The sequence below is a fragment of the Pan paniscus genome, chromosome 2 (genome assembly GCF_029289425.2).
Source record: "Pan paniscus chromosome 2, NHGRI_mPanPan1-v2.0_pri, whole genome shotgun sequence".
Classification (NCBI taxonomy): domain Eukaryota; kingdom Metazoa; phylum Chordata; class Mammalia; order Primates; family Hominidae; genus Pan; species Pan paniscus.
The window spans coordinates 32,205,539-32,217,081 of NC_085926.1; the positions used below are offsets into that span (position 1 = coordinate 32,205,539).

General features: G+C 46.2%; 1 protein-coding gene across 3 annotated transcripts in view; it reads left to right on the forward strand.

Annotated features, from left to right (window-relative positions):
- The first annotated feature begins 7,427 nt into the window (after nucleotides 1–7,427).
- Nucleotides 7,428–11,543, forward strand: part of CMTM8 (CKLF like MARVEL transmembrane domain containing 8) — a 134,310-nt gene continuing 130,194 nt past the window's right edge. The window contains exons 1-2 of one of the 3 annotated variants that reach the window (XM_063602737.1): nucleotides 8,488–10,555; nucleotides 11,028–11,406. In XM_063602737.1, the coding sequence (XP_063458807.1) occupies nucleotides 11,260–11,406 (147 nt within the window). In that variant the 5' untranslated portion in view covers nucleotides 8,488–10,555; nucleotides 11,028–11,259. Of the gene's footprint in view, nucleotides 11,407–11,543 lie in introns of all 3 variants that reach the window. The other 2 variants (XM_034956020.3, XM_008951615.5) reach the window with 2 other exon arrangements.

Here is an 11,543-nt window from a genome sequence, read left to right on the forward strand (position 1 = left end):
GATCCTCCTGCCTCAGCTTCCCAAAGCACTGGGATTACAGACCACTGCACCCCGCTGCACCCAGGCACTTTCTATCGTGCGGTCCTGCCAACTTCAGCATGGAGCATCCATCTTGTAGTTTAAGATGGTGATTTTTAGCTAGGAGGAAAGAAAGAAGGGGCAATAGACAGCAATCCTCTCCTCTTTGAGGGCGTGGCCTAGAAGTTCTGCTCTCATCCATTGGGCTAAATGTAAGCTAATTGCAAATGCAGCAGCCCCGTTTTTGAGACGAAACCCCAGCTCTACCATTTACTATCTATGTGGCCTTGGCCAAGTCACTTAACATATTTGTGCTCCTGTTTTTAAACATTTCATGAAGTTATTGTGAAAAGTACATGGGTTAGTAAATCTAAAGCATTTAGGATAATTACTCAGCACATATAAAAGTATAAACGATTATTATTTTTATTTGTGTAGCTACTTAGCCACACCTAATTGTGAGGGACACTGGGAAATATCTTTAATTAGGTGGCTGTCTGTTCAGCTAAAGTTTTAGAATTCTATATTTGAAGGAGGGAAGAGTGGACACTAGCAAACAACCAGAGTTTCTGCCATATCTGGGTAGTTAAAACAAGTGAAAAGACTACAGAAGGGACATGATTGTAATCTCTAATTTGGGTCTTAAAAAGCCTACATAGGCTAGGCGTGGTGGCTCATGCCTATTATCCCAGCACTTTGGGAGGCTGAGGCAGGTGGATCACCTGAAGTCAGGAGTTCGAGACCAGCCTGGCCAACATGGTGAAACCCCATCTCTACTAAAAATACAAAAAATCAGCCGGGCGTGGTGGCAGGTGCCTGTAATCCCAGCTACTCGGAAGGCTGAGGCATAAGAATCACTTGAACCTGGGAGGCAGAAGTTGCAGCGAGCCGAGCTTGCACCATTCAACTCCAGCCTGGGTGACAAGAGCGAAATTCCGTCTCAAAACACACAAACAAACAAAAATAAAAAGCCTACATAAGGCCAGGCATGGGGGCTCATGCCAGTAATCCTAGTGCTTTGGGAGGCTGATGCAGGAGGAGCACTTGAGGCCAGTAATTTGAGACCAGCCTGGGTGACATAGTAAGACCCTGTCTCTACAAAAAACAAACAAAAAAAATTTTTAATTAGCTTGGCATTGTGGTGCATGCCTGTGGTCCTAGCTGCTTGGGATGCTGATGTGGAAGGATTGCTTAAGCCCAGCAGGTCGAGGCTACAGTGAGCTATGATTGCACCACTGCACTCTAGCCTGAGCAACAAAGTGAGACTCTGTCTCAAACAAAAACAAAATACAGCCAGGCGTGGTGGCTCACACCTGTAATCCCAGCACTTTCGGAGGCTGAGGAGGGTGGATCACCTGAGGTCAGGAGTTTGAAAGCAGCCTGACCAATGTGGTGAAACCCTGTCTCCACTAAAAATACAAAAATTAGCCAGGCTTGGTGGCGCATGCCTGTAATCCCAGCTACTTGGGAGGTTGAGGCAGGAGAATCACTTGAATCCAGAAGCAGAAGCTGCAGTAAGCTGAGATCCCGCCATTGCCCTCCAGCCTGGGCAACAAGAGTGAAACTCTGTCTCAAAAAACACAAAACAAACAAAAAAACCCTACATAAAACCCCTCCTTGTGTGATAAAGCGAATGTGCACCATTCCTAGAGATTGAGAGAAGAAAAATAATAACAATATGTGAGGCTCAGTGCCCAGCTGGATCTCACCTGTCCACAGTGCCATATTTGGAGGCCTCATAATATTCTGACTTTATGAAAAGTACCACGTTTTTTAACCCCATTCTCTCTCCAGATCTTGTTGAATGCTTACCATCTGCCAGGCACTAGGCTAGGTGTCCATGGTGAATTCTCTTCTCTCTGGCAGTGCCATCATGCTCTGAAGGTTGTGAAGGCCCTCACAGGCAAGGCATCAGGACTCACCACTGTGATAGCGCAGCTCCCACGAAGGCATCCCCTGCTCCTTCCCCACCAGCCTCCACCCTCCGAATGTGTCAGGAGATCTAACTGGCTTTTCTGGTTACAGATTCACCACGTCAAGGGAGGGGAGGAACAGTGTGTCATGCAGTCATACACCTAATGCTAACATTACTTCAGCTTGTGCAATGGAGGCCTTGCTACCCCGGCCCAAAGCCTCTCCCCCAACTCCCAAAGCAACCACAGGCTGGGCCCAAAGGACCAGTTACTTACCTTCCAGCAAAGTGGATTTGAACATGGAAATTAAAAAACAAAGGAGTGATTCTTGGCATTATAAAAGATAGGCAATAGAATTTCCAGAAAAACCTTGTAATACATTTTACCTTTTATTTGCCAGTAACTCTTCAAGAATGCATACTTAAATATATCTTTTGTACAAAGTTGATGTTTTATTGATGTTACTTGGTGGTGACTCTTTAGATAAAGACCCTAGCCACCTTTAAATTTCTCAGCTCCATCTTGTCTCCTCAAATAGTTTACTGTCCATAAACAAACACTTAAATGTTTGTTGGCTCCTTTGGCTCAGAAGAGCCCTCCAATTAATTCTTTCTACAGCAAAAGAACCTGGTAAGCAAATAACCACTCCATAAACTGCTTGCCTAATGTGTTCCTTTTGGAGAGTCTTCTGGTGAGGCATGTTTTGGGTGTAATTACTCTGTTTTGTTTTTTTGTTTTTGTTTTTTTTGAGACAGGGTCTCCCTCTGTCACCAGGGAGTGCAGTAGTGAGACTGTGGCTCACTGCAACCTCAACCTCCCAGGCTCAAGCGATTCTCCTGCCTCAGCCTCCTGAGTAGCTGGAACTACAGGTATGTGCCACCATGTCCGGCTAATTTTTTGGGGTTTTTTTGTTTTTGTAAAGATGGGGGGTTTCACCATGTTGTCCAAGCTGGTCTCAAACTCCTGGGCTCAAGCGATCAGCCCACCTCAGCCTCCCAAAGTGCTGAGAGTATAGGTATTAGATGCCATGCCTCGTCTGCTGTCCAGTTTTTTGATGTGCTTCTGATTTCAATTTGCAACTATCGTGGCACTTCTTTAGAGGTTGTCAGCTTTGGATGGACAGGTTCCTGCTCCTCCTTGGGCAGAAAAAGGCGTTAGCTTTAGGACCTTCATATTCACCTTTTCCAAGAACTTTTAAGGGGGCCTAGAATTTTTGTGAGTAAAATACAAATAAAGCCTGTAGGTTTTGGCCCATGGATTTTCGACAAGGTGCTATTAACATGCACAAGGTATTTTTAGCAGCCACTGCCTTGCGATTTCCCATCATTCCACAGAACTCCTAGAGCAGCTCCTCCAAACTCAGATGATCTTTTCTCTAAAACCAATGTCCATCTCACTTGGGCTTCATCCTCAAACACAGTCATTCATGGGTTTCCATCTGCTTGTCATTTATGCTGTTTCCTTCTTTGAATGGGCCCCTTCAAGACATGTTTCAGGTAAACGTGCCCTTTCTTCAATAAACCTCAGTTATTTTCTGCTCTACAACCTGATTGGGGTTAACTAAGCCACCCTACAAAGGACAAAGTTAACTGTGTGTATCCACCCACCCCCACCCCATCCTCTAGTCCTCTTATTGATTTTTGTGGAAAAATGTATGTGTGTATACATTTAAATATATATAAAAATTTAAATTTTCTACTGATTTGTCACAGTAATTGCTAAAAAAAAAAAAGTAAAAAGTCTGAAGACCAGGAAAAGACTCAAGTATTTCACCCTTCTAAGATTATACACACACACACACACACACACACATATACATCTATATATACACACATACCCTGTGCCCTTTCCCTATCTGGAACAGGATGTGAGTATGGTTTGACCTCAAGCTTCATAAATGCTCATTCATGGAATTTCTCCACATCTTGCCCTTTGCCAAGTACAATTTACTGAACATTTATTGAAGGAATGGAGAGGGAACAGGGATGACCCATTGTCTCCTATGCTGCGGGGGTAGAGGGTTGAAACTCCCTCTAGCTGCATTTCTCAGCAAACACACTGGTCATAATGCATCTTGTTGGGACAGGTTGTGTCCCTCTTTCTAGAATTTCCTCCCCTGTCCCCTTGTTCTTTCCTTAGCTAACTTTGAATGGCCCTTGAAAATAGTTTAAATGGCTGCTCCTTGAGGAAACTGCCTGAGCCCCAGGCTGACCTCACCATCCTCCCCTTACATGGGGGTGGCCCTGGGCCCACCTGTGGCCTGGCAGGGGTCCCATCCATCACTGATGTACTGGTCTCTCTCATTCACTTGATGACCTATTCATTAAGGGAAGGGCTAGTGTCTTATTGAGTTGTGTATTTTAATAGTGAGTGGTATATTAGATAAATAAATGTTGAGCCAATGGATGCAGCTAAGAACTTTGAGAAATCCATCTTTCTCATTAAGGTCAAGACTCCTAAGAATTTTTTTTTAAAGAGACAGGGTCTCGCTCTGTTTCCCAGGCTGGAGTGCAATGCCACAATCATGGCTCACTGCAGCCTCAACCTCCCGGGCTAGATCCTCCAACCTCAGCCTCCCAAGTGAGTAGCTGGGACTACAGGTATGCACCACCACATCCAGCTAATTTTTGTATTTTCTGTAGAGACAGGGTTTCACCATGTTGCCTAGACTGGTCTTGAACTCCTGGGTTCAAGCAATCCGCCCACCTCGGCTTCCCAAAGTGCTGGCGTTACAGGCATGAGCCACTGCCCCAACACAGAAAAATTTTTTTTAAATCAGTTACCTAATAAAATTATTCAAAGAGTTAAGATAGTGCTTGGCACAAAATAGGCCAACAATAAATTAGTTATTATTACATCTTCTAAGAATGCCTACTTCTAAATAAGTTAATTCTTAACATCCCTCCATAGTCTCCCAATCTGAAACTTCCCTGGTTCAGAAAGTCCTCTTCTGCCATTAGCAGCAACCCATTTGTTTCACGTTTTATTCACCACTCTTCTAAATATTTCCTCCAGCTACTCTGCTCTTAAGCGTCACCCTCTTGACCCAAATTTTGTGTCCTCTGAGGCCTCTGCAGGGCCTTGCAGGGAGGTGGGAGTCTGAGGCAGCTGGAGAGAGAAGAGAAAGTCTTCTTGCTTTGCCTGAATCAGAAGGCATCAACTGATGGTTCTCAGATATGTTTGTTTGGCCCACAAAGGCGACACACTGTGTTTGAAAATAAAGGATACTAGCTGCCAATATTAATTAATAAAAATTGGGATTTCTGTCAACACTAGGCCCAAATTCTTACAAGGCAATAATCAGGTGGGGCAGAAACTGAGATGGCCCCTTTCGAGCATTCGTGCTCCTGTTCGCCACAAACCCCCCTGCGCCCGCCCCAACTCCCTATTCTGCCCCAGCTGAGTTCAAATGTTGGGGCTGATTTCATGACATTCACAGTTTCTCCAAGTGTTATTTTCCTCATAGGAAGAGGAAAGTGAAATATTTCTTGTCCCTATGTCTCAAACTAAAGAAAAAAAATGAGAGTGAGACCCAGGAGGTCATATGTTTTGAGAAAAATAAAGTGAATGTACTCTTTGCGTAAGTGAAGAATTTGATACAAAGTTAATATGCAAGCCCAAATGTGTCTGGTTCAGAAGAATACAATTCAAGAAGCCATTCTGAAAACAATCTGGCCCAATTCACTTATTTTCTTACCTTATATGCCTAACCCTGTCGTCATTTGGGCTTAAAACCTCGGTCAAATTGACAGAGCCTCTTGGAACTCAAACCCACCCGAGATCCAAAAGTTCATTACTGAATGGATTTAGGTTCCATCTCTTCCTATTTTCAAATTGAAGATGGACTAGGCTGACTGGTGGCTTTGGGGACTGGAGTGGGAAGAACACTCTTACTTCTCAGCCAAGCTCCTGTTTTCTTTCGCTATAAGACAGGTATTAATAGCAAGATGAAGGGAGGCAGGACGTTCTAAGATGGATAAACCACAGAATCCAATGTGCCTGGAGAGTGTGAACTACTGTTTGGATTAGACAGCTCTATTTTTAATCAATCATAAGTAATTATTTTTATTTTTTTAACTTTTCTTTTTGAAACAATTTCAGTCTTTAAAAAGTTGCAAAAATAGGCCAGGCATGGTGACTCACACCTGTAATCCTGGCACTTCGGGAGGCCAAGGAGGGCGGATTGCCTGAGCTCAGGAGTTCAAGACCAGCCTGGGCAACACGGTGAAACCCCATCTGTACTGAAAATACAAAAAAATTAGCCGGGCGTGGTGGCGGGCGCCTGTAGTCCCAGCTACTCGGGAGGCTGAGGCAGGAGAGTTACTTGAACCCAGGAGGTGGAGGTTGCAGCCTGGGCAACAGAGCGAGACTCCATCTCCAAAAAAAAAATAAAGTTGCGAAAATAATAAAAAGATTTTATATAAGCTTTTACTGATACTCAAAATGTTAACACTTGTTTGAGTATAAGAATCAAAATCACGAAATTAACACTAATACAATGTCATTGTATCAATGTAACACTGATACAATGTTTATCTGATCTACACAATGTATTCTAATTTCACCAATTGTCCCACTATTGTTCTTTTTCCAGCCCAGGCTCTAATCCAGGATGTCACATTGCATTTCATTGTCAGGTCTCCTTAGTCTCTTTTAGTATGGAACAGTTCCTTAGTGTTTGTCTTTCATGAACTTGACACTTAATAAACTGTCCCTCAATTTCAGTCTGTCTGCTCCCTCCTCATGATTAAATTCAGGTTATGCATTTGGTAAGAATATCACAGAAGTGATGTTGTATCCATCTCACTACATCATATTAGGAGGTATATAATGTCTGGTGATATCCCAAAGGTTTCTCCACTGCACAGTTATGAATTTCAAAGGGAGAATAGTATCTTCTGAAGACTTTGAAATGATATATCTTTTTGTTATTTTGTTACTTCTATTTTTTAAGAGATGATGTAAATATCCTTTTTCTCATCACACTTTCACCCACTAATGTTAACATTCATTGATGATTCTTGCATGAAACCACCATAATTTAAAACTAGAATAACAGTGAAGAGAAACATAAACCTATGAAAATTACCTAAAAAATGGGAATGTCCCTTGATCCTCTCTTTCTCAGAGAGCAGGTGGAAGTCATAAGCTGTCCATTTATTTCTTTCAATTATTAATGAGTCCTGGGCTTCCATTGAATGGCCTGGGCCCTACAGACCTTTGAGAGTGCTGTGTCTTATAACTTTGGCTGGTTGAGTAATATGGCCTTGTGGCATCCATATTTTAGACTCTGCATAAACCCTTAACCCTACACTCCATGCTAACAGATCTTAGATTTTTCTGTATTAATTTGCACAGGACCTGCTCATCCTGGCACATGTGGTATCACTTGGGCTGTACCTGTTTCCATTTTCTTCTCCATTTTTACAAATCAAATACTTCCCACAAGTCTCAGCTTGAAGCTGTCTTCTGCGTTGTCATTATGGGAGCACAGGGCTTAGCTTTTCTTTTGACATTTTTCTGCACTTAAGAATGAAGCTTGGAGCCAGCATGGTGGCTCATGCCTGTAATCCCAGCACTTTGGGAGGCTGAGGTGGGAAGATCACTTGAGTTTAGGAATTTGAGACCAGCCTGGGCAACTAAGTGGGACCTCACCTCTACAAAGGATAAAAAACAAATTAGCTGGATGTAGTTGTGCCTGCCTGTAGTCCCAGCTACTCAGGTGGCTGAGTGGGGAGGATTGCTTAAGCCTAGGAGGTCAAGGCTGCAGTGAGCTGTGACTATGCCACTGCACTCCAGCCTGGGTGACAAAACAAGACCCTGTCTCCAAAAAAAAAAAAAAAAAAAAGTTTGGGCCTCAGCATTTGTTCAATACCTGCTATAGCAGGGGGCAGACAAGGAAGGGTAATTCATATATCTTGAGAAGTTGTAAAAGAAGTGCATAAAGTCAATGAATTCTAAAACAAAAAAGAAAATAACAACAGCTCATGGAAATCCAAAGAAACCACAGAAAAGGTGGCATTTAAAATGGGCCATGAAGACTGCAGATTGTGAGCTGTGTGTGAAGGTGGTAGGCTTTGTAGGCTAAGAGAAAAGCTGGCTATGGGCATAAAGTGGTCACACTTACAGAGATATATGCAAAGTGTATCTGGGGCTGAAACAGTATGCATTCTAGAGTGGTTGAGAAAAGGGATCAGAAGAGATAGGCTGAATATCTTATATAGGCCCTTATGCTGTGCACAGTGGTACCTTAGTCTGGGGTTTCAGGACAATAATTCTTGCAGGAAGACGGAAGGTGGACTGGATAAGGGTGTTACTGGAAGAACGGGCACCAATCAGTAGAGTTTCAGGTGGAAGATAATCACCCAAATGTAGGCAGCAGTTGGAAAGGGGCAGCTAGTTTTCAAGCAACCAGTGTATAATTTTTTCTCTGTAATTCTGAAATCCCAAAAGCTGAAACCAAAATTTTTTTTCCTGAGCTTGCAGAAAACACATTTGGTAGAAAAACATAACCTAAACAGATGTGAAGCTTTTTATTGTCTTTGTCTTTATCTCACCTAGATTAAAAGACAGCCACAATTCTTTACTGCTCCTCCCACCCACAGGTGGTATCTGTTTCCCCTCTGCGTGACTCTGGCTGGCCTTGTCATTCATTGGCTTAGACCAATAGAATGTGGTGGAAATGAGTCCGTGTAGCCTTCAGGGCTGGGCCTTAAGAGATCTGCTTCTGCATTTGCCCCTCTTAGAAAGTCTCTTCCAGTAGCCAGCTGCCAGGTAGAAGTCCAACCACCATGAGCTTATCATACTGTTAGAAAGCCCAAGTTGCACGGAGAGAGAGGCAAGTTGAAAGGGCACTGAAATGCTCAAATGGGAATGAAGACTTTTTGGACTTTCTGGCCCTGCCAAGTCACCAACTGAAAGCAGCTGAGTAAATGACTCCAATCACACCATGCAAAGCAGAAGAACCTGCCAGCCAAGCCCTTCCCAAATTCCTGACACAACAGATTTCTGAGCAAATAAAATGGTGATTTTAAGCCACTAATATTTTGTGAACGTTTATTACATTGCAGTAGATAATCCAAGCATATACTTATGTCATTCATGATTTTCCTTGCAGAAAATTAGTATATTAGAGTGTCACCCCAGACCTTACCAAAGGTATTATGTAATATATGGTACATGCACATTTTACCTTTCTAAATTGAAAAACAAAATCTGAATTTAGAAATTCATCTGACCCCAGGAATTTTAAGAGAGGATTGTCCTTTGTTAATATTATGGAAATAAAGTTGTCTCGACTCCGTCTTTTACGTTCACTAAATGTCATGCATAATGCTTGAGTCTCCTCCAGCCATTTCATGTATGTATCTCTTATTTCCCCAAACTCATTAACAGTTTCTCTAAAGCAGCAGCTAACTTCAGCATGCATCAGTGTCTTTTGGAGGGCTTGTTCAAACACAGCTTCCTGGCTCCACCCTCAGAGTTTCTGATTCAGCGGGTCTGGGGGTGGGGCTTGAGACCTTGCATTTTTGATAAGTTCCCAAGGAACTTACCTGCTGTTGGTCCAAGGACCACTTTGAGAACTACTGCTCCAGGGAGAAGTGCTATATTTTAAATTTTAAGAATTTACCCACCAGCCCAAGGTGCTTACCAAATGCACATGGATGGAATTTCTCCAAATCTACATCTTTGCCATGCTTTTGAAGCCTTAACTTTTACTCCTGGAGGTCTTCCTGGCTAGGCCCTAGACTTAAAAGACACTAATTCCTTGTTTTATTTTATTAGATTGTCGTTTTTGCTTTCTTCTCAGCACACTTGATAAGACACTGTGAAGAAAATGTCCCTTCTGATCTCGTTTTTAACCTGTCTTGGAACAGATCAGCAGAAATGCCTTCACTGTGAATCAAAGATACCCTCGATTTATAGCCAAAGACTATTTCCTTTTCTTTTGGTGGCTTCCAGATAAAATGTTTCTTGCTACCCTTTCACAAAATAGAAGGAGGGACCAAGCGGAAGATAATCTTTTTGTTCAGAGGTCCATCTGTCAAAGCCTGCATTTTAGAGACGGCATTACTGAGGTCCAAAAACTAGAGCCACTCGCTCTGGGCCATACAGCCGATAAACGCAAGCAGCCGAGCTCAGTTCTTCCCTGACCCTGTTACAAACTGCCTCACTAAATGAGGACCCCCATCCCCTTCCCATGCCAGGAAAGCACAGCTCATTTGTCCTAAAGTTAACATTACACAAATCACACCCTTCAAGCCTTCTTGAAACATTTTTTTTCCCCGAGGGTGACGGGACGGTTACGCTGATTCATCCTGGCCAGGGACCCCAAACAGCTCCCCTCCTCCGGCCCAGGCGCCGTCACCCAGGCTCCACCGGTCCGCGGAACAGAGCCGCGGAGAGCGCCTGGAAGCGTCGCGCCCTCAAAGCCAAGCGATTAAGTTGGTTCCTCAAATTGTTCCCGACAGGAGGGGCAGGAAATAACACCAGGCTCTGGCGGCGGCCGCAGCAGGAGGGGGAGAAGCGCGGGCCGTCTCCCGGGCAGTGCTGGCGGCCTCTCATCGATCTCGGGTCTAAGGTCCGGCCGGGTCATCATTCCTGCCATTTCCACAGCATTCGAGGTATCACATCACCCCCTGCCTCGGTCGTCGCTCAGTCATTCCCTCCGCGCCGAGTCCTGGAGCGGCGGAGTCCCTGGAGGCCTGGGTTTCCTTAAGGGGCCCCAATGCCCGCAGCCCCCGACCCGCCCAGGTGGAAGGAAACAGGCTGCGGGCCTGGGCCAGGCGGGGCCTGGCAGAGGCAAAGGCCGGGAGGGGGAGCGGAAGACGGCCAGAAGGACCCCTGCGCCCTCTCCTCCGCGCCGCCCGCCAGGCTGCCAACCCAGCCACCCTCGGTGCGACGCGGCGCCTTCTCCGCCGCTGGGAGTCGGGCAACAGGTGAAGAGGGCGGGCGTCCGCGGCGCCTCCGCGGGGCGGTCCCTCTCCTGCCCGCCTCCCGCCCGCCCCTCTCCACGCCCCCTCCCCTCCTCCGGGCCTCCACCGCCTTCCCCGGCTGCCCGGCAGCCTCCCCTCGCTCGCTCTCCTCTTCCTCTAGGGCCCCAGCGCAGCTCGGGAGCCCGCGCACCGAGGCGCTAGGGGCGCCGCGCACTCGAGGGACACCCGCCGCGCCTGGACAGCCCCCGGCGGGCGCCCCCCTCGCACCTCCTGCCCCGCGCGGGCCGCGCTCCCCTCCCCCGCGCCTGTGTCCCCAGGGCGCAGGGCCGCGCGTCCAGCCCCAGACCCGCCGGGGGTCCCTGGGGACGCGCCAGCCCGGCAGTGGCTCGACGATGGAGGAGCCGCAGCGCGCCCGCTCGCACACAGTCACCACCACCGCCAGCTCCTTCGCAGAGAACTTCTCCACCAGCAGCAGCAGCTTCGCCTACGACCGGGAGTTCCTCCGCACCCTGCCCGGCCTCCTCATCGTGGCCGAGATCGTGAGTGCCGACGGGCCGGGGGGGGCGGGGGGCTCAGCTGGACCCCGGCGCGTGCTTCCGCCGTGCTTCTCGGGATGGAGCCTGCTCAGATCTTCCCGCGGGCTTTAGGGAACCGTTTTTGCTCAGCCTCGCCTTCT